This window comes from Aulonocara sp. 'chitande type north' Nkhata Bay, linkage group LG13, assembly GCF_057382095.1.
Source record: "Aulonocara sp. 'chitande type north' Nkhata Bay isolate Kocher_YH1m ecotype deep benthic linkage group LG13, A_spYH_male_GT1.1, whole genome shotgun sequence".
Classification (NCBI taxonomy): Eukaryota; Metazoa; Chordata; class Actinopteri; order Cichliformes; family Cichlidae; genus Aulonocara; species Aulonocara sp. 'chitande type north' Nkhata Bay.
In genome coordinates, this window is record NC_141356.1 from 1736761 (window position 1) to 1756041 (window position 19281).

Genomic DNA, 19281 nt, shown 5'->3' on the forward strand with positions numbered 1-19281 from the left:
CGCTTTTATGCTCAGCTCCCTCTTCACCACGACGGACCGGTGCAGCGTCTGCATCACTGCGGCCGCATCACTGCGGCCGCAGCACCAATCCGTCTGTCGATCTCCGGCTCCCTTCTCCAATCACTCGCGAACAAGACCCCGAGATACTTGAACTCCTCCCCTTGGGGCAGGAACTCATCCCTGACCCGGAGTGGGCACTCCACCCTTTTTTGGCTGAGAACCATGGCCTCAGATTTGGGGGTGCTGATCCTCATTCCCGCTGCTTCACACTCGGCTGCGAACTATTCCAGTGCAAGCTGGAGGCCCCCACCCGATGAAGCCAACAGAACCACATCATCTGCGAGAAGCAGAGATGAGATTCTGAGGCCACCAAAGTGAATGCCCTCCGCCACTTGGCTGCGCCTAGAAATCTTGTCCATAAAAATTATGAACAGAATCAGTGACAAAGGGCAGCCCGGGCGGAGCCCATCACCCACCGGGAACGAGTCCGACTTATTGCTGACATTGCGAACCAAGCTCTTGCAACGGTTGTATAGGGATCGGATGGCCCGTAGCAATGGGCCAGACACCCCATACTCCCGTAGCACCTCCCACAGGACACCCTGAGGGACACGGTCGAATGCCTTCTCAAAGTCCACAAAACACCCCCCAAGTATCCTAGGGAGTATAAAGAGCTGGTCCAGTGTCCCGCGACCAGGACGAAAACCGCATTGTTCCTCCTGTATCTGAGGTTCAACTAGCGGACGAACTCTCCTTTCCAGCACCCTGGCATAGACTTTCCCAGGGAGGCTGAGGAGTGTGATCCCCCTGTAGTTGGAACACACCCTCCGGTCCCCCTTCTTAAAAATGGGGACCACCATCCAGTCCAGGGTTATTGCCCCTGATCTCCACGCAACATTGTAGAGGCATGTCAACCAGGACAGCCCTATAACGTCCAGAGCCTTCAGGAACTCGGGGCGGACCTCATCCACACCAGGGGCTCTGCCACCAAGGACTTGTTTAACTGCCTTAGTGACCTCGCCCCCAGAAATTGGTGGGTCACCCCCCTCATCCACAGACTCTGCTTCCTCCTCGGAAGACATGTCAATGGGACTAAGGAGGTCCTTGAAGTATTCCTTCCACCGCCTGACAATTTTCTCAGTCGATGTCAGCAGCGCTCCACCAGCACTATACACAGTGCAGTGCACTTTTTCCATGGCCTCTCCAAACTCCTCCCACACCCGAGTTTTTGCTTCAGCCACTGCCCGAGCCGCATTCCGCTTTGCCTGTCAATAACTGTCTGCTGCCTCCGGAGTCCCACAGGCTAACCAAGCCCGATAGGACTTCTTCAGCCTGGTGGCTCGCTTCACCTCTGGTGTCCACCATTTGGTTCGGGGGTTACCACTATGACAGGCACCAACCACCGTGCGGCCGCAGCTCAATGCAGCAGCTTCGGCAATGGAGATGCTGAACATGGTCCATTTGGACTCAATGTCCCCAGTCTCCCTCGGAATGCTGTTGAAGCTCTGCCGGAGGTATGTGTTGAAGATCTCACGGACTGGGGACTGCTAGACGTTCCCAGCACACCCTCACTACGCGTTTAGGTGCCCCGGGTCTGTCCAGCGTCCTCCCCTGCCACCTGATCCAACTCAACACCAGGTGGTGATCAGCTGACAGCTCAGCCCCTCTCTTTACCTGAGTGTCCAGAACATATGGTCGCAGGTATGGTGATACAATTACAAAAATCAATCATCGATCTGCAGCCTAGAGCGTCCTGGTGCCATGTGCACTTATGGACACTCTTATGTTTGAACAAGGTGTATGTTATCGCCAAATTGTGATTTGCACAGAAGTCCAATAACAAAGCACCGCTCGGGTTCAGATCAGGGAGGCCGTTCCTCCTAATCGCCCCTCCAGGTCTCGCTGTCGTTACCCACGTGAGCATCAAAGTCTCCCAGCAGGACAACAGAGTCTCCAGGTTGAGCACCTTCCAGCATCCCACCCAGGGACTCTAAGAAGGCTGGGTACTCTGAACTGCCACTCGCAGATGACAGTCAGGACCCGTTCCCTGACCCTAAAGTGAAGAAAGAAGAAACCCCCTCATCCACCAGGAAGAACCCCAACATCCTTACTCGGTTTCTCTTGTTTTATTTTAAGTAGTTGAATTATTTTATGAAATAATTGGACTGTGATTTTTGAAAAATATAACATAAATTTTTTTTAATGTTTTATTCTCTACATGATGCAGTATTATTTCTTGAATGAAAGGACATTTTGCATAACTAGTGAAACAACACTGTGTTCATAACAATGATGGAAGATGTCATCGAGTGACTCATTGGTTTGTTTAAAAGCTGTTGACTAGAAAGATTCCAGCATTTGTTTATTTTCTTTTTCTTGTGTAATATATACGGTGGGACTAATGAACCAGCAAACACAGATTTAGGTTGAAATCCAGCTCTTTGCGTGAAAACCTTTGTCTTCAGTGAATACACATGAAGAAGTTAAACAGTGTAATGGAATGCTATACTGCAAAAGTCTTAAGCCACGTATGATTTCGTTATATTCTACAAGGAAAATGGGACATTGGTGCAGTGATTTATTGAAACAAAAATAAAAAAGAATTCTCAAGAGCTTAAAAGTCAGTATTTGTATGTTGTAGTATGGTTGTCTTTTATTCTTTAGGCACGCCTTCTTGTCATTTCTTTAAGTAGTCTTCAGGGTTCTTGAAGTACTTTCCAAAGCTCTTCTTTGGATGTTGGCTTGATTTTGTTCTGTTGTCTATGTAGATGATCCCACACTATTTGAGGTCTAGGATCTGTAGGTAGGCCAATCCATGGTGTTCCATTCTGTGTTGAATGTAGGTATGTGTGGTGGGGCGTGGTCTGTGGTGCCGCATGGACGCACCTGCACGGCATCTGCAAATCACACCCGCGGTGTTAAATCACGGGGAAGCAGGGTTGAGAGGGTTGTTATGGTGGTGTAACAAAGAGGCAGTTATACTGTCAGCTCATCTTGATTTATTTTCCTATCTCTTAAATACATGATTTTTAGATACTGTTGATCTGTTGTAGGTAATTCCCTTTCATTGAACTTACTCAGTGCAGCAAATATAATATGGGATGTCATGTCCCTCTGTGTCCTGGCTGAAGATGCCTATTCATATCTTTAAGACAGATTGCTCGATTGACTCACAGGTAATCTTCATCCAACTCCAAAGGCAAGGAGAAACCTGTCAATGTACCTGCAGCGAGCTAGACTAACCACAAGGAGTATGTTAATGAATTAGCTGAGAATGAGCCAGAACCATGCAAAGGTGCTGTTTCCCCTCATGTTCTTGCTCCCTGAGAGATGCAAGTTATGATTATTTCTTCATGATGTAGCTCCTTATCCCTTATCCCCCCGTAGTCATTACAGTTGTGCACATAGACCTTGTTCTTGAAAATATATATATATAAGTACACTGTCTTCCAAATTATTTTGCTAATGATATTTTTCTCTGATTTTCTGAAATAGTCAATTCAAATGACAGTCAGCATAATTTTTGAGTCATCAACCATTAGTGTAATTCAAATGTTACTGAACAAACCTCCCAATGAGAACGGTATGTTTTTCAAAAATAAAAAACTTAAAATGCACTGTTCCATATTATTAAGCACACAGTTTCAAAACACTTTAAAGATTGTAGAGAATTGAAAATGGTCATTTGTTGAATCTGCAGCATTAGGAGTTCATATTTAGAGAAATCAAGTTTTTTTTTAATCAAAAACATCTTAACAGGGCAAGTTACATATTAACATAGGAACCCTTATTTGATAGCAGTTTCACAGTTCTTGCATCCATGAAACTTGTGAGTTTTTGGAGAGTTTCTATTTGAATGTCGTCGCAGGATGTCAGAATAGCCTCCCAGAGCTGCTGTTTGGATGTGAACTGCCTCTCACCCTCATAGTTTTTTGCTTGAGAATGCCTCAAAGGTTCTCAATAGGATTGCGGTTAGAGGAGGATGGGGGCCACACCATGAGTTTCTCTCCTTTTAGGCTGATAGCAGTCAATGATGCAGAGGTATTCCTTGCAGCATGAGATGGTGCATTGTCTTGCATGAGGATGATTTTGTTGCGGAAAGCACGGTTCTTCTTTTTCTACCATGGAAGAAAGTGGTCAGTCAGAAACTCTACATACTTTGCAGAGGTCATTTTCACACCTTCAGGGACCCTAAAGGGCCAACCAGCTCTCTCCTCGTGATTCCGACCCAAAACATGACTTCACCACATCCTTGCTGATGTTGCAGCCTTGTTGGGACATGGTGGCTGTCCACCAACCATCCACGACTCCATTCATCTGGACCACCCAGGGTTGCACTGCACCCATCAGTGAACAAGACTGTTTGAAAACTAGTCTTCATGTAGTTCTGGGCCCCACTGCAGCCATTTCTGCTTGTGAGCATTGGTTAGGGTTGACCAAATAGAAGATTTATGCACAACTCACAAGTCTCTGGAGGATCCTACACCTTGACTTTTGCGGGGCTCCAGAGGCGGCAGCAGCTTCAAAAATATCTGTTTGCTGCTTTGTAATGGCCTTTTAGCAGCTGCTCTCTTAATCTGATGTATTTGCCTGGCAGAAACCTTCCTCATTGTACCTTTATCTGCATGAACCCATGTGTGCTCTGATTCAGCCACAAATCTCCTAACATCATAGTGATTACGCTTATGTTTTTGTGAAATATCTAACGTTACATGAACATTAACGTGTCCAAGGCATTCAACTATTTCACTTTTTTAGCAGCAGAGAGATCCTTTTTCTTTCCCATATTGCTTGAAAATGCTGGTCTGCTTAATAATGTGGAACATCCTTCTTTAGTAGTTTTTCCTTTAACTGGGCTCACCTGGCAAACTAATGATCATAGGTGTCCGAGATTGATTTCAGTGATCCATAATGACCTGAGACACCATTCCTTCCATGAGTTTAATTGAAAAACAACTTATTTAATCTTTATGCCACTTAAACACATTTTGCATAATAATAACAAAGGATGAAGCAAGCTGTTTTATCTGTTTACCCTTGAAGGTCCATCCTTTAAGATCTACTTGCTGATTGGCTGCCCCTTGGAAATAGAAGGTTGAGTTGCTGGTGGTTTAGGGTTATGTGCTCACAACCAGAGGCGTTTGTCTGAGAGCAGAAGAAGGTCTTATGTGGCCTTTCATAATGTTATGAAAAAGTTGAAGCATTACCAGGACAAAAATTAGACCATTTTGTTTCCTTTTCATATTATTTAAGACAATTTTCAAATTGCTAAATGACAGTTAGAATTTTCTTAGAAGTTCTTCGAATTGTTTTGTCTGAACAATTTCACTGTGAAATTACTACCAGTGTCTATATTTATTTATTATTAGAACAAAATAACAATAATTTAATATGAATTTATTATATGAAACAACATAAAATCTCCTGAATAAGGATTAATATTTCTGAAAAACTGGAGGTTCTTTTTAGAGTATCTTTTTCTAATGTTTTTTTTGTTTCTGCTCTCCTGAAGGTGGAGAACTTCATTTCCTTCAAATTGGAGGTGTGTGTGAAGATGTAGATGACGGAGACATGTTTATTGATGGCCCCCTTTCTAAAGGGGCTGAACTGCTGCTTGAGGGGGCCAAACCCTCCTCTAACCCTTCTAGCCCCGGGATTACAGGTAGACCTGTCTCTAGACACACTGAGTCAGTAATTCACTACATCAGTTTTGATGCGTAACTTAAAAAGTGTTCTGGCCTTTGTTTAGGAGTGGACCTACTGGTAGATCAACCACTGACCACAGAGATTCTGATGTCCCTGGTAGAGCTGACACGCTTTGAGACTTTGACCCCACGCTTCTCAGCCACAGTTCCCCCGTGCTGGGTGGAGGTGCAGCAGGAGCAACAACAGCGACGCCACCCACAGCACCTTCATCAGCAGCACCATGGAGATGCAGCCCAGCACACACGTACTTGGAAACTTCAAAGTGACAGGTAGCAGTTTTAATTATCTGTACTGTTATGTCTGAGCTAGTGGCTTTATAGTGTAGGGATGCAAATTTGCCTAACAAGTGAAAGACTGCAGGAGAAAACACAGTCCCACAGGTTTGTGAGGAGATTTTTCTTTAAGAATCACTCTTCCTTGAAATCTTTGCCTGTTGCCAACAAAGATAACAAAGTACTAACTTTTTTTGTATGTATTAAGTACCGACTAGTGCTGTTGTACTGGTTTCTCCCTTCCCTGCTTTTACTGTCAGTGTAAATGGACCTCTCACATAGTGAGCAGACAAGAGAGGTGGAGCAAACATTTGAGCCAAGTTTAGTCTCTTAGATAACTGTTAGATTGAGCAAGAGAAGCAGACAGGGAAAGCATTAACGAGCTAAGCTTTTTAATTTTAGTCAACTTGAGTTTGTGCTAAAGTAAAAAAAATGTACAGAAAAAAGAAGCTGTTGGTGTAAAATCATCAGATCCTTTGCTCTTACCCTTAGCTTTAGTATGCTAGCCCACTAGCAACAGGTACACTCCAGCTGACACGCAGGGTAGAAAATCCAAAACCGTATAGAAATGACATGTACGGATCAACTCGTTGTCACCAGTCTGTGTTCCGGGTATCAGTAACACATCTCCCAGTTGATAACCAACATTTTGAATATTTATTTATGAATCTGCTGCTAATGTATCAAAACAGTTGTCAGTCTTGTTTGCTAGTCAGGTCTTCGCACATGTTCCAGTCACACTTAGACATAACTCATGTTTTGAATCATATGTACTTGAATCTCAGCTATAATCAACAGTTCTAGAGCAGCAAATTCTACTTTTGGTTTCTGTTTTGTATCTGAAATCTTGATCATACTTTCCTCATCTACTGGAGTTACAGACATTTCACCATCAACTGGTATGCTCACGAGTCAGTGTGTAGCTTGACATGCTTAATATTTGAAATGGTTGATAATGTGATCGTGTAGGAATACTTTCTTTAATAATGATGACCTCTGTTCTGTCTTCAGCTCTAGCTGGGATGAGCATGTGTTTGAACTGGTGCTGCCCAAGGCCTGCATGGTGGGCCATGTGGACTTTAAGTTTGTCTTGAATGCCAACATCGTCAACATTCCTCAGATCCAGGTCACTCTGCTTAAAAACAAAGCACCTGGGCTGGGCAAAGTCAGTGGTGAGGACATTGTTTTTATACAATTAATGATTGCTTTTAACCAGCAGTGTTTCAGATTAAAGCAGCTTTCTTTTGGGGGGAAGTTTTCATCATTTCTCATTCAGTTAGTATGTATTTTATTCTTACTAGATAGAACTGACTTTATACATCTCAGTATTACTCCTTATCGCTTCAACAGAAACAGCTGTGGACAGGCAGATCTCGTTCCCTCTTTCCAATGTCCTTCATGCAAATGGGGAGAGAAATGGCCAACCTGTAATGCAAGACTTCACAGAGGACATCCAGTTCATGGACATAGAGGAGACATCAGGTCAAACATTTTAGGCAGTTTGAATTTATAAACACTTATTTGCCCTGCAGATGATCACTCACCTAGAACCTTTCATTTCAGATGATGATTCGACTTTGAAATTATTTCTTTCTTTTTGTAAATAAACTGTATGTAAACATAAAATTGTGGTTTCATATGCTTATTGCAGGCTCCATGTTGTGTCCATTCCTGGAAGACCACAAGGAGGACATCCTGTGTGGTCCAGTATGGCTGGCCAGTGGGCTAGACCTCTCTGGCCATGCTGGTATGCTCAGCCTCACTAGCCCCAAGCTGGTAAAAGGTAATAAACACATAGCCAGGTCTTAATTTTCAGTATATCAGACTAAAGCAGTTTCAATAGCCACCTGAATCTCGTACTGGTTTAGAATTAATATTTGTTTCTCCAGTGGCATTGGTGATCATCAAGACTGCCAAACACACAGTTCATTTCAAGTTGATGTAAATATAGGAATGATGACAATAAAGTTAATTTGTCAAACCAGTATTCCAAACTACTTTGGAAGCCCTTTATTTGGAAATTCATGGTCAAACTCCTAGATCGTCGTGACATAAACAATTCAGTGAGATGGTTATAATGCTGACTGTTAGATGTGAAATGACTTCCTGATCATAGCCTGCAGTTCATATTCATCTACACAGGTGTGTGTCAGTGTTTTACAATTGTCCTGTTGATCCCTCTCTGCTGCAGGCATGGCAGGAGGGAAGTACCGCTCTTTCCTGGTTCACATCAAGGCAGTAAGTGATAAGGGCACGGAGGAGAACCCCCGCCCCGTGGTGAGAATGCCTAGTTCCAAGCCTCAGGGCACCAAAGCGCACTCACTGTCAACCCTCCTTCAAAGGGCTCAGGCTTCTAAGGTACACAATTACAGTTCCTAAGCCAGTCAGATGGCACATAAGTGTTGGATTTCATCAAGTTACAGCCCGTTTAGAGTAATGTTTCTATATGTTTTGTCAACCGAGGCTGTCGGCTCATTTGTTTCCACTGAAAGTGGAGAGTTTATTTATTTTTTAAATAAAGAAAAAAACGGAAGATGTAACTTGATTGGTCCAAAGTGAACTATTGAATAATTCTTATACTATGAAAAGTCTTGTTTTTGCAATCATTTTGTTTTCCAAGATAAAAACATTCCAAAAAAAATGAACAGCTGGTCTACCCTTGACTTTGTGAAACTACCAAATGCCAAACAAAGCCACATTCATGTATTTGCTACCTTTTATTTTTGTGTGTAGGAGAAAGTCTCCGCAGTGAAGACGGAAACCTCAGCTCCATCAAAGAAAGTAGAAAACCTGCGAGGATGCGACCTGCTTCAGGAAGTTTCAGTCACAATCAGAAGGTTCAAGAAGACGTCAATTCCCAAAGAAAGGTCAGATAACTGCTGAGGTGCTGCTGGCACTGTGGTCAGGTTAAACATTTAACACAGATACATTTTTGCTTAGATGGTTTTTGTGGTGGTTTTTTACAAGTTAGCTGGTCTGTGTCTGCTGCTCTGTCGTTTTCAGGGTCCAACGCTGTGCAATGCTGCAGTTCCCAGACTTCCATGAGAAGCTGCTGGATGCACTGTGTCGGCGAACAGAGGGCGACCCAGCCACGGAGCATGCCCAGAGCCTCATCCTAGATATCTTATGCTGGCTGGCTGGGGTCTTCTCCAATGGACCTTGCAGGTAGAAGTCAACCTGGAGACATACAGATATAAGATAGCATTACCATAAGGGCTCTAGATTATACATGACCATCACGTTCACATTGTACTAATTGGAATATTGCATTTTGTGTCCTGTTTTTAGCCTAAAAGAAGGAAAGGAGAGTCTGCAGGTGAAAACCAGGACGAGGCTTACCGATATTGTACGGGTGTGTTTCTTTGAGGCTGGCCGGAGTATAGCACACAAATGTGCTCGCTTTCTTGCACTTTGCATTAGGTAAGAAGCCTGTTTGAGCCAAAGATGCAGACAGTTCTTTTACAATTGGGCAAATTTACAACTTAACACGCATAAGGTAGAGGCCTTGTTCACTGATGGAGTGCTAAGATGCTGTTTGTTAGGCAGGTCCACTTATTTGAAAAGGGAAGAGAGACAGAGTGTGCAGTTAATTTCTCACATTCGGCATAAAAAGAAAGTAATGGGTGCTCTGCTGAATGCGTTGTGTCAGCCAACATTATGTTTTTAAGGGTGAGAGGGCTCTACCACAAGTCAAGGCTTACATTAGGGGTTATTAATTTCTTGTAATGTAACATGTGTTCTCTCTTGGTATCTTGTGTTTTGTTTTTTAGGTTTACTTAAATAAAATAACAAGCACGTAGTTTTGTTTCTTGTTACAGTAATGGGAAAGGAGAACCAAGTCAGCAGGGTTTTGGCGTGAGCCTTCTGAAGGCTCTGCTGGACAATATGCCTTACTTGCCTGCAGCAGCAACTGGTGGTGAGTGATTGAGCAACATCTAGCACTCTCCCTTGTCTGTGTTTCTTGACTGTCCAGACTTGATGTTTTACCCTCTCCTCTTTCTTCTGTGGGCTTCCAGGCTCAGTGTTCTGGTACTTTGTGTTGTTAAATTACGTGAAGGAGGAGGACCTGGCAGACTGCAGCACTGCTTGTGCCTCCCTGCTCACCGCCATCTCTCGACAGCTGCAGGACCGCCTCACACCACTGGAGGCCCTGCTGCAGACCAGGTATCTGTATAGCTCTTTAGTCTAAACCCTAGGTTCATAAATTACGTTTTTCTCATCTTATCGTCACCTTATTTTATCCCCCTTTCTTGGATGTTTATCTATTCGTTCCCAGGTACGGACTGTACAGCTCTCCATTTGACCCAGTGCTCTTTGACTTGGAGGTCAGCGGTTCCTCATGTAAGAATGCCTTCAACAGCAGCATCGGAGTGCAGTCTGATGAGATCGACCTCTCCGACATACTCTCAGGTATGAGCACTAAAACTTCACAGGAATTTCTTTCTGTGACCACTGACCTGAACTTGCAGATCTTAAAGCACTGCTCTCCTTTATCACAAGAAGGCTCTATAATGTGAAAATGAAATACATTTTAATGACCAAGTCTGCTCTGACACCTAGTTGAGAGGGGAAAAAAACTCAAAGCATCTTTTACCTCGCAGGGCTTTTTAAAGTACAGTGTGCAAAATATACACTGAACAGTTTCATAATATCTACTATATAATCATTTCAAACTACAGACTTTTCTTGGCTTGTCAGATTTCAGTGAGACTTTTTGCAACTTCTGATTTGGCCTTTCCTGTTGAAGCTGCAACTTATGTGGGTCTACCCATCCACACACCAAAATTGCACCTTCACTGGACCTGAAAGATTCCAGTCAAGCTTTATGCAAAAAAAAGCAAGCTAGTAAACTGAGAAACCCTTGAAGCCCATCAAGTGGAGACACTTCTGTTGAAATAAAATTCCACAGGGTAACTTGAAAGGAGGCTGAATAAGGTGCCCCTGAGTCCTCCCTTAGTTAAGCTGCAATAGGTCTGTACTAAAAAGTGTGGGGTTTTTTGGTGTGTGTGTGTGTGTGTGTGTGTGTGTGTGTGTGTGCACCCTCTCCAGTCACCGTCAACAAGCCACGGCAACTGGCTGCTCCTCCATTTGCCAGTTCTGCTGGGGGTTTCTTCTTGTTAAAAGGGAATCTTTCTTTCCCACTCTGACCAAGTGCTTATGGAAAAAATTAAAAAGAGCATTATGTTTTAAGGGTGAAAGGAGGAACTCAAATGCTTGTTAAGCATATTTTTTTTCAGTTAGTTTTGAATGTTGTATGTTTCGTAGGGAATGGAAAAGTGAGCAGCTGTGCAGCAGCAGAAGGCAGCTTCACAGCATTAACAGGACTCTTGGAGGTGGAACCTTTGCACTTTACTTGTATCTCCACCAGTGATGGCACACGGGTGGAGCGAGATGACGCCAGCATGTTCACTGGTAACCATTTGATCTTAGCTTGGTTTTAGCTGAGGTTTTAGTATGGGAACTGTCCTTTCTTGAAGTTGTATTCTTTGTTTCCAGTGAGTACATTTGGTGTGACCCCAACAGTGGGCGGCCTGTCAACGGGAACGGTTGGAGAAGCTTCTACGGCTCTGAGTTCTGCAGCTCAGGTGGCTCTCCAGTCGTTGTCTCATGCTATGGTGTCAGCAGAGCAGCAGCTGCAGGTCCTGCAGGAGAAGCAACAGCAGCTGCTGAAGCTGCAGCAGCAGGTGAAGAACTAGTTCAGTTATCTGGCCTGTTTAAGCTGCAGGAGCTCAACAAAACTCAATGACAGGAGTGCGGTCATATTAGCATTTTCTTACCCTAAGACAGACTAGCTATTAGAACACAATAGAATAGAACAGAATAGAAATGGTTCAAAAGTAAATAATCACACACTAGGTAGAGAAGTGATGAAATAGGAGTTTGTTTGGCACTGGTTTCTGAGAACCAAATGACCAAGTTATAAAACTTATTTAGCAGAAATCTTTATGACATGATGATGTAAGAAAAAGTCTCAAAGGTTCATAAAGGATATGAAGCCAAATGTTACAGATTGTTAATTTCTTCCACCGAGAAATGCTATTATTGTAGCAAGGACTTGATACAGTTTAAAAACCTAACCACAGTTCATGGCTGTGGAAACCATGTTCTGACTGGACACTAAATGTTTGCACAAAACTGAAGAGATCCAAGAAATTAAAAGACAAGAAATGCTGAAAGCTTTTTCCAGTTTTGGATTTCTCTAAAGTTTGCCATGTTGCTCTAATACAAATCTAGTGTTTTTATCCTGTGGCTGTAATATTCTTTGTATGCTGTAAACAGAAGGCCAAGCTGGAGGCTAAGCTGCATCAGACCACCTCAGCAGCAGCAGCTGCTGCCTCAGGCGTGGGACCTATACACAACTCTGTGCCTTCAAACTCTTCCTCCGCACCAGGCTTTTTCATTCATCCTTCTGACGTCATCCCCCCAACACCTAAAACCACACCCCTCTTCATGACCCCTCCTCTCACACCCCCCAATGAGGTGGTTTCTGCAGCCTTCAGTGCTGAGCTGGCTCACCTGTTCCCTGGTTCCATGATGGACCCTGGGCCTGTCAACCTGGCTGCACACAAGAACACACAGAAAGCCAAACCAGTTAGTAACAAGTAGCTCCATGCTTTGTGGCTATTTATCCCTGAGTCATTGGGATATTTATATAGCTATTGCTGCATATATCACTTTCAACAAATGATTTTAGATCTAGATAGATTTATCTAACTTGATAGATTGCTTTGCAGTAAAATGAGAAATGTCTCTCTTTCTGCCTCAGAGCCCAATGGGCAGTGGTCTGGCTTTGGCCATTTCCCAGGCATCTCACTTCCTGCAGCCTCCTCCACATCAGTCAATCATCATAGAGCGGATGCACTCGGGTATGTCATGTAGGACTATTCCATATTGACCACCTAACCTAGTGCTTAAATGTCAATATTTTAAGACTGGAAGATTCTGAAACTTTCTGAAAGTTTTAATCATGTTTCATTTGTTGCTAATTACGTTAGGAAATACCGTCAAATTAAATATTTGTGGAAAATAAACTGAGCTTGCTCATGAGTGTGCTATGTTTTTCCTCCCAGGAGCTCGCCGTTTTGTAACTTTGGACTTTGGCCGTCCTGTTTTGCTGACGGATGCTCTGATCCCCACCTGTGGCGACCTGGCCTCTCTGTCCATAGACATCTGGACTCTGGGTGAGGAGGTGGATGGCCGCAGGCTGGTGGTGGCCACAGACATCAGCACCCACTCCCTCATTCTGCATGACCTGCTGCCACCACCTGTTTGCAGGTTCATGAAGGTCTGTTTCTCTCTGTTTTACTTTGGGGCAGAGTTGTGGGTTGGCTTACGTGATGTTTTAAATTTCTTTGTTGAGTTAAAAATCTGCCGCAATGATGGATGTAATACTGCTATTGTGGGCTGCCTCATATTCTCAGATCACTGTGATTGGGCGCTATGGCAGCACCAATGCTCGTGCTAAGATTCCACTGGGCTTCTACTATGGCCACACTTATATCCTGCCTTGGGAGAGTGAACTGAAGCTGATGCATGATCCTCTTCGGGGAGAGAGCGAAGCTGCCAGTCAGCCAGATGTGGATCAACACCTGACCATGATGGTGGCTTTGCAGGAGGACATCCAGTGCAGGTGAGACAGGAAGTAAAGCAGATACAGATGCCTCATTTGAGTTTGACTATAGCTTCATTGAACAGACTTGAGATATTTGGTGGTGTCTGTGGCTCAGGAGGTTGAGCAGGTCATCTCCTAATTGAAAGGTCAGTGAGTTGATTCCTGGCTACTCCAGCCTGCATGCCAAATATCTTTGAGCAAGATACTGAACCTTAAGTTGCTCCCGATGTGTTTATCACAGTGTTAATGTGTGTGAATGCTAGATGGAAATGGTTAAACAAGACATGTATAAAGCACTACAATGTCGTGAAAAAGAGTTTGACCTCTTCCTGATCTCCTAATGTTTGTGTATATTGTATATCACACTTTTTATATCACTACGTGTATCACAAGGTTTCAGATCATCAAACAAACTTAATTATTAGATAATGATAACACAAATAAACACAAAATTCAGTTTCCAAATGAAGTTTATTATTATTAAGGGGAGCTGGTTGGTTACCCTAGCAGCAACAGCTGCAATCAGGTGTTCACAGTAACTCCCAAAGAGTCTTTTACCGCACTGTGGAGGAATTTTGGCCCACTCATCTTTGCAGAATAGTTGTAATTCAGCCACATTGGAGGATTTTCAAGCATGAACCCCCCTTTTAAGGTCATGCCACAGAATCTCAATTGAATTCTGGGTCAAGACTCTGACTAGTCCACTCCAAAGTCTTCATTTTGTTTTTCTTAAGCCATTCAAAGGTGGACTTGCTGGTGTCTTTTGGACCATTGTCCTGCTGTGAAACCCGAGTACGCTTCAGCTTGAGATCATAACCAGACAGCAGAATTCATGGTCCCATTTACCACAGCAAGTCTTCCAGGTGCTGAGGCAGCAGAGCAGCCTCACCAGCTTCACCACTGTTCAGAGTTTTCTCCATTTGTGTATAATGGATCTGACTGTGGTTCAGTGAAGTTCCAAGGCTTAAGAAATGGCTTTTAGCCCTTTTCAGACTGATAGACATCAGTGATTTTGTTTCATTAGATCATGGTCTGCTTCAATTTGTCAGATGGGTTCTATTTAAGTGGTTTCTTGATTCAACAGGTCTGCCAGTAATTAGGCCTGACTATGTTTAGTAAAACTGAACTTAAATATCCAAAAGTTGATTCTGCTCATCTGGACGTAGCATTTTGTGGGAGAAACGTTTCGTCACTCATCCAAGTGACTTCTTCAGTCTCAGCTGACTGCAGGTTTCCCCAATCTTATAAACAGTACATTTACACAATGACTGAACCCAGCCCACTGAAGGAACAATGGGCTGGGAGGTCAGTTCCTTAATCTTAATATGCAAATTCTCATGACCATTGATCAACAACCACTGACCAAAACCCACTGATCAAAGACCACTGATCAATGGCCATGAGTACCATTCACAGAGTTGGGGAATGGCTGCAATCATAGCATTGTAAGATGGCGAAAGCTGTACCCTTAAGCCCCCTCCTCAATTCAGAGATGGTCTTTCCCTTTTCACGTAAATGGCCTCCTTGACTCCGCGCTCAAACCAGCGTTCCTCCCTGTCCAGGATGTGTACATCCTCATCTTTGAAAGAGTGTCCACTAGCCTGACGAGGTAGCTCTTCTGTGTTGTGCCGTCCGCTTCGCCAGAGGTTGTTTGGTTTCCCTGATGTATAAATCCTGACAATCCTCCTGGCACTTAACAGCGTACACTATGTTACTCTGTTTGTGTCGGGGGACCCGATCCTTGGGGTGGACCAATTTTTGGCGCAGCGTGTTTTGGGGTTTAAAAGCCACAGAGACCCGGTGTTTAGAAAAAATGTGTCTCAACTGCTCCGATACTCCTGACACATATGGGATCACTACAGGGTTCGCTTGGGCAGCGGTTGTCCTTCTCTCCTGGATCGGCTGGAGCTTTCTTTAGGTGCCTTTCCAGTTTTGACAAAGGTCCACCTGGGATAACTTAAATAATGTAGTGATTTCATCTGAGGGGCGATCGTGGCTCAAGAGTTGGGAGTTCGCCTTGTAATCGGAAGGTTGCCGGTTCGAGCCCCGGCTTGGATAGTCTCGGCCGTTGTGTCCTTGGGCAAGACACTTCACCCGTTCCCTACTGGTGGTGGTCAGAGGGCCCGGTGGCGCCAGTGTCCGGCAGCCTCGCCTCTGTCAGTGCGCCCCAGGGTGGCTGTGGCTACAATGTAGCTTGCCATCACCAGTGTGTGAATGTGTGTGTGAATGGGTGGATGACTGGATATGTAAAGCGCTTTGGGGTCCTTAGGGACTAGAAAAGCGCTATACAAATGCAGGCCATTTACCATTTACCATCTGCAAAAGAAGTTTGTAAATTTTTTGGTGGTGTTGTGAATTTTCCAATTTTGTATTTATTTACCAGGTATAATCTAGCTTGCCATCGGCTAGAGACTCTTCTGCAGAACATCGACCTGCCACCTCTCAACAGCGCCAACAATGCCCAGTACTTCTTAAGAAAACCAGATAAGGTTGTTGAGGAAGATCAGCGTGTTTTCTCAGCCTACCAGGACTGCATCCAGCTGCAGCTACAGCTTAACCTGGCTCACCATGCGGTTCAGCGGTTGCGTGTATCACTGGGTACCAGCCGCAAGTCACTCTCAGCAGCTGGGGCTCCGGAAGCAAAGGAGCTAGTTCACAACTCCTCCACAGAGCAACTGAGAACCATCATCCGCTACTTGCTGGACACACTGCTCAGCCTGCTGCATTCTAATAATGGTGAGCTGAACTCTGCTGGATCTGCTTTTTAGTGAAGTTGTACATTTCACAGATGACTTTGTTAGTAACGTGTGGATTGAAACGCTGTTACACATGATTGATTCATTTTTATGGGTATTTTTAGGCCATTCTGTCCCCTCGGTGCTCCAGAGCACATTCCATGCCAAGGCCTGTGAGGAGCTCTTCAAACATCTTTGCATCAGTGGGACGCCCAAGATCCGACTTCATGCCGGCCTGCTGCTGGTGCAGCTTTGTGGAGGCGAGCGCTGGTGGGGCCAGTTCCTCTCTAATGTACTGCAGGAGCTCTACAACTCTGAACAGCTGCTCATCTTTCCCCAGGACAGGTAAAGAACTATCAGATTCCATATAGTCACAACATTTTAGATTAATGTGAAATTCAATAAATAATAATAATAATAAATAATGAAAAAAGGTAGGGTTTTTAATGAAAAATAAAATAATTTTTCAGTCCCACAGGAAAATCTAATCATGACATTACACATTGGTTTGTATCAAAATGTTGACTTCTAATGAACGGTTAAAAAAAAAAAGAAAGAAGGAAAGGAAAGGAAACATAAACCAAATCAAAACCAACCTCTCCCACCATAGAGTTGTTTAACCCTCTGCAGTCGATGGATACGCTGGCACGTCCAAATCACATGACCAATTTAAGATGACACAGCAACAAGATGCAACGACCCAGATTCTTCATTTCAAAAGTGTGGATGTGTGGACTGTATATGAATTTATAATTGTTGATCGGCCATGTAAACCCAGAGTTATGATAAAAAATACATGCGGTGTATTTTTCTGAATAAAACAGTGGTATTTACTCCTGGAAGAAATGGTAGAAACAGTGTTTTCTAACTACAGTGCTATAGCAAGAATTCTCCGCTTGCAGAGCAAAAAGAAAGGAAAAGAAAAAAAACACCCCTTCCCTATTGGTGTTAAAGTGTACCATGTTGACCAATCAAAAAAGTATATGGCAACATGTGGTATGTGGTTGGCTAGGGTGGCACTAACAAAGGCAGAGCAGTGAATGAGGGATGGGGCTCTCACATGTACTCTACCCACATAAACTGTCTGGAACTGCTGGCAGTTCACCTGTCGCTAAAACATTTTCTGCCTTGGCATAGAGGTCATCATGTTTCATTGAGATCGGACAATTCCACATTTGTGGCCTACATCAACAGACAGTGCCCCAAGTTACACACACTGGCACACAGACTGATGGTCTGGAGCAGTGTTCACCTGCTGTCTCTGAGAGCAACTCGCATGCCATGGATCTTGAACTTTGGAGCAGATCTTCTCTCTAGGGGCAACTCACTGTGTGGAGACTGGAAGCTTCACCCGAGGTGGTGAAGCAGATCTGGCTGCAATTCGATCAGGCGACTGTGGACTTGGAGAATGCTCAGTGTCCCGTTTTTTTTTTGTTTTGTTTTGTTTTGTTTTGTTTTTTCCCCCCTGCACGATTAGAAAGCTCCACTGGGGATGGATGCTGTGGCTCACAATCTCCAAGAACCCTCCTCTATGCCCTCATTTCTCCAACTCTGCCCAGAGCGAGAGAGAATGGTCACGTTGTCATCCTGATAGCCCCACACTGCCCAGGGAAGCACTGGCTGGTGGAGATTTTTCAGCTGCTGCGCAGAGACCTCCTGTCTCTTGCATGGGGGGAAATATTCCATCCCCACCTAGAGAGGCTAGCTCTATGTGAGTAGTTTAACCTGAACACTGTGGGGCTTCCCCACAGTGTTATCGACGCTAGTCACTGTTCTAGAGCGTGGCGTGTGTTTGAAAAGTGGTGCTTAGAGCTGCATTCTCTTGTTTCCCTTTTGAATCCCTGGAACAGGTTTGAGTTAACATTTCTGTCCTTGAAGACAACTCTATATGAAGGTCAACCTTGCCTTTATCCCAAAGGTTCTTGGCACATGTTCCTCTGTAGAACTGCTGGCCTTTTACCCACGCCTTTCACCTCAGATTCCCACATATGGGAAATCCTGTGTATAAACAGCGCCTTTCCTATTGGATAGTAGGAGCAATTGCCCTGGCCTTCACTAGCAGGGGTCTTCAGCCTCTTGCCCCACTAGAGGTCTGGCAACCTCATGGGCTCTCTTTAAGGGAGTTTCTATCCAGGAGGTGTGTGCAGCTGCATGGTGGGCCTCACCTCACACATTTGCTAGGTTTTACAGGCTAGATGTAACAGCGCCTAACCTGGTGCATTCAGTCCTCTGTCTTCCCAGGTGGGAGCTTCTCCCCTGTGAAGTGCTATTGGTGACAGTTGTCTTCTCAGCAGGCATGTCTGTCAATCTGGGAGTTAGTCTTCCTCCTATAGTGAGACACGAAACAAATGCTATCAAAGAGAACTTCAGGTTATGTATATAACCCCGGTTCTCTTGAGTAGCATGAGTTAGTGTTTCACCAGACCACCCGCCTTCTATGGAAGCAAGGAAGAGGTGGACTTGCTTTGAATGACATCTGAGGCACTAGCCCCTCATGACATGGGCGTCACTTAGCCAGCCTGTAAAGACGTAAAGGTATTTGAGCTTCTGATGAGGTCACACAGGAGGCCTTCCCATAGTGAGACACTCACTGTACTATGCTACTCAGAGAACTGGGGTTATACACATAACCTTAGGGTTTGTTTTTTGTTTTTGTTTGTTTGTTTAAAATAAACAAATCCACAAACTAGCTGATGTTTAGTTCTAACTTCGGCTCCTGAAGCACAGAGACTAACAATATCCAATAGGGAGTCGCACATGATGATGGGGACCAGTAAGAAGTTCGCCATCAAATAATTTATACAAGCAATGAACAGTCTCACAAAGACTTGCATGGCTATGTGAACAAACAGAGAACACTCAAAACAATCAACATCAGGGCACAAACTGCAAAGAATATGGAATACACCAAAGACTATCATGAAGCCATGCATATCCTGAACATGTAACTCTTCCA

General features: G+C 44.1%; 1 protein-coding gene across 3 annotated transcripts in view; it reads left to right on the forward strand.

The window, feature by feature from the left end:
- Positions 1 to 19281, forward strand: part of birc6 (baculoviral IAP repeat containing 6) — a 135457-nt gene that overhangs the window by 40018 nt on the left and 76158 nt on the right. For all 3 annotated transcript variants that reach the window (XM_086258227.1, XM_086258229.1, XM_086258228.1), the window contains exons 11-30: positions 5513 to 5662; positions 5750 to 5975; positions 6990 to 7150; positions 7329 to 7460; positions 7630 to 7761; positions 8170 to 8336; positions 8712 to 8845; positions 8982 to 9143; positions 9267 to 9398; positions 9797 to 9894; positions 9995 to 10142; positions 10255 to 10388; positions 11244 to 11390; positions 11475 to 11662; positions 12258 to 12569; positions 12745 to 12844; positions 13049 to 13263; positions 13400 to 13608; positions 15974 to 16326; positions 16451 to 16670. In XM_086258227.1, the coding sequence (XP_086114353.1) occupies positions 5513 to 5662; positions 5750 to 5975; positions 6990 to 7150; positions 7329 to 7460; positions 7630 to 7761; positions 8170 to 8336; positions 8712 to 8845; positions 8982 to 9143; positions 9267 to 9398; positions 9797 to 9894; positions 9995 to 10142; positions 10255 to 10388; positions 11244 to 11390; positions 11475 to 11662; positions 12258 to 12569; positions 12745 to 12844; positions 13049 to 13263; positions 13400 to 13608; positions 15974 to 16326; positions 16451 to 16670 (3520 nt within the window). The remainder of the gene's footprint in view (positions 1 to 5512; positions 5663 to 5749; positions 5976 to 6989; positions 7151 to 7328; positions 7461 to 7629; positions 7762 to 8169; positions 8337 to 8711; positions 8846 to 8981; positions 9144 to 9266; positions 9399 to 9796; positions 9895 to 9994; positions 10143 to 10254; positions 10389 to 11243; positions 11391 to 11474; positions 11663 to 12257; positions 12570 to 12744; positions 12845 to 13048; positions 13264 to 13399; positions 13609 to 15973; positions 16327 to 16450; positions 16671 to 19281) is intronic.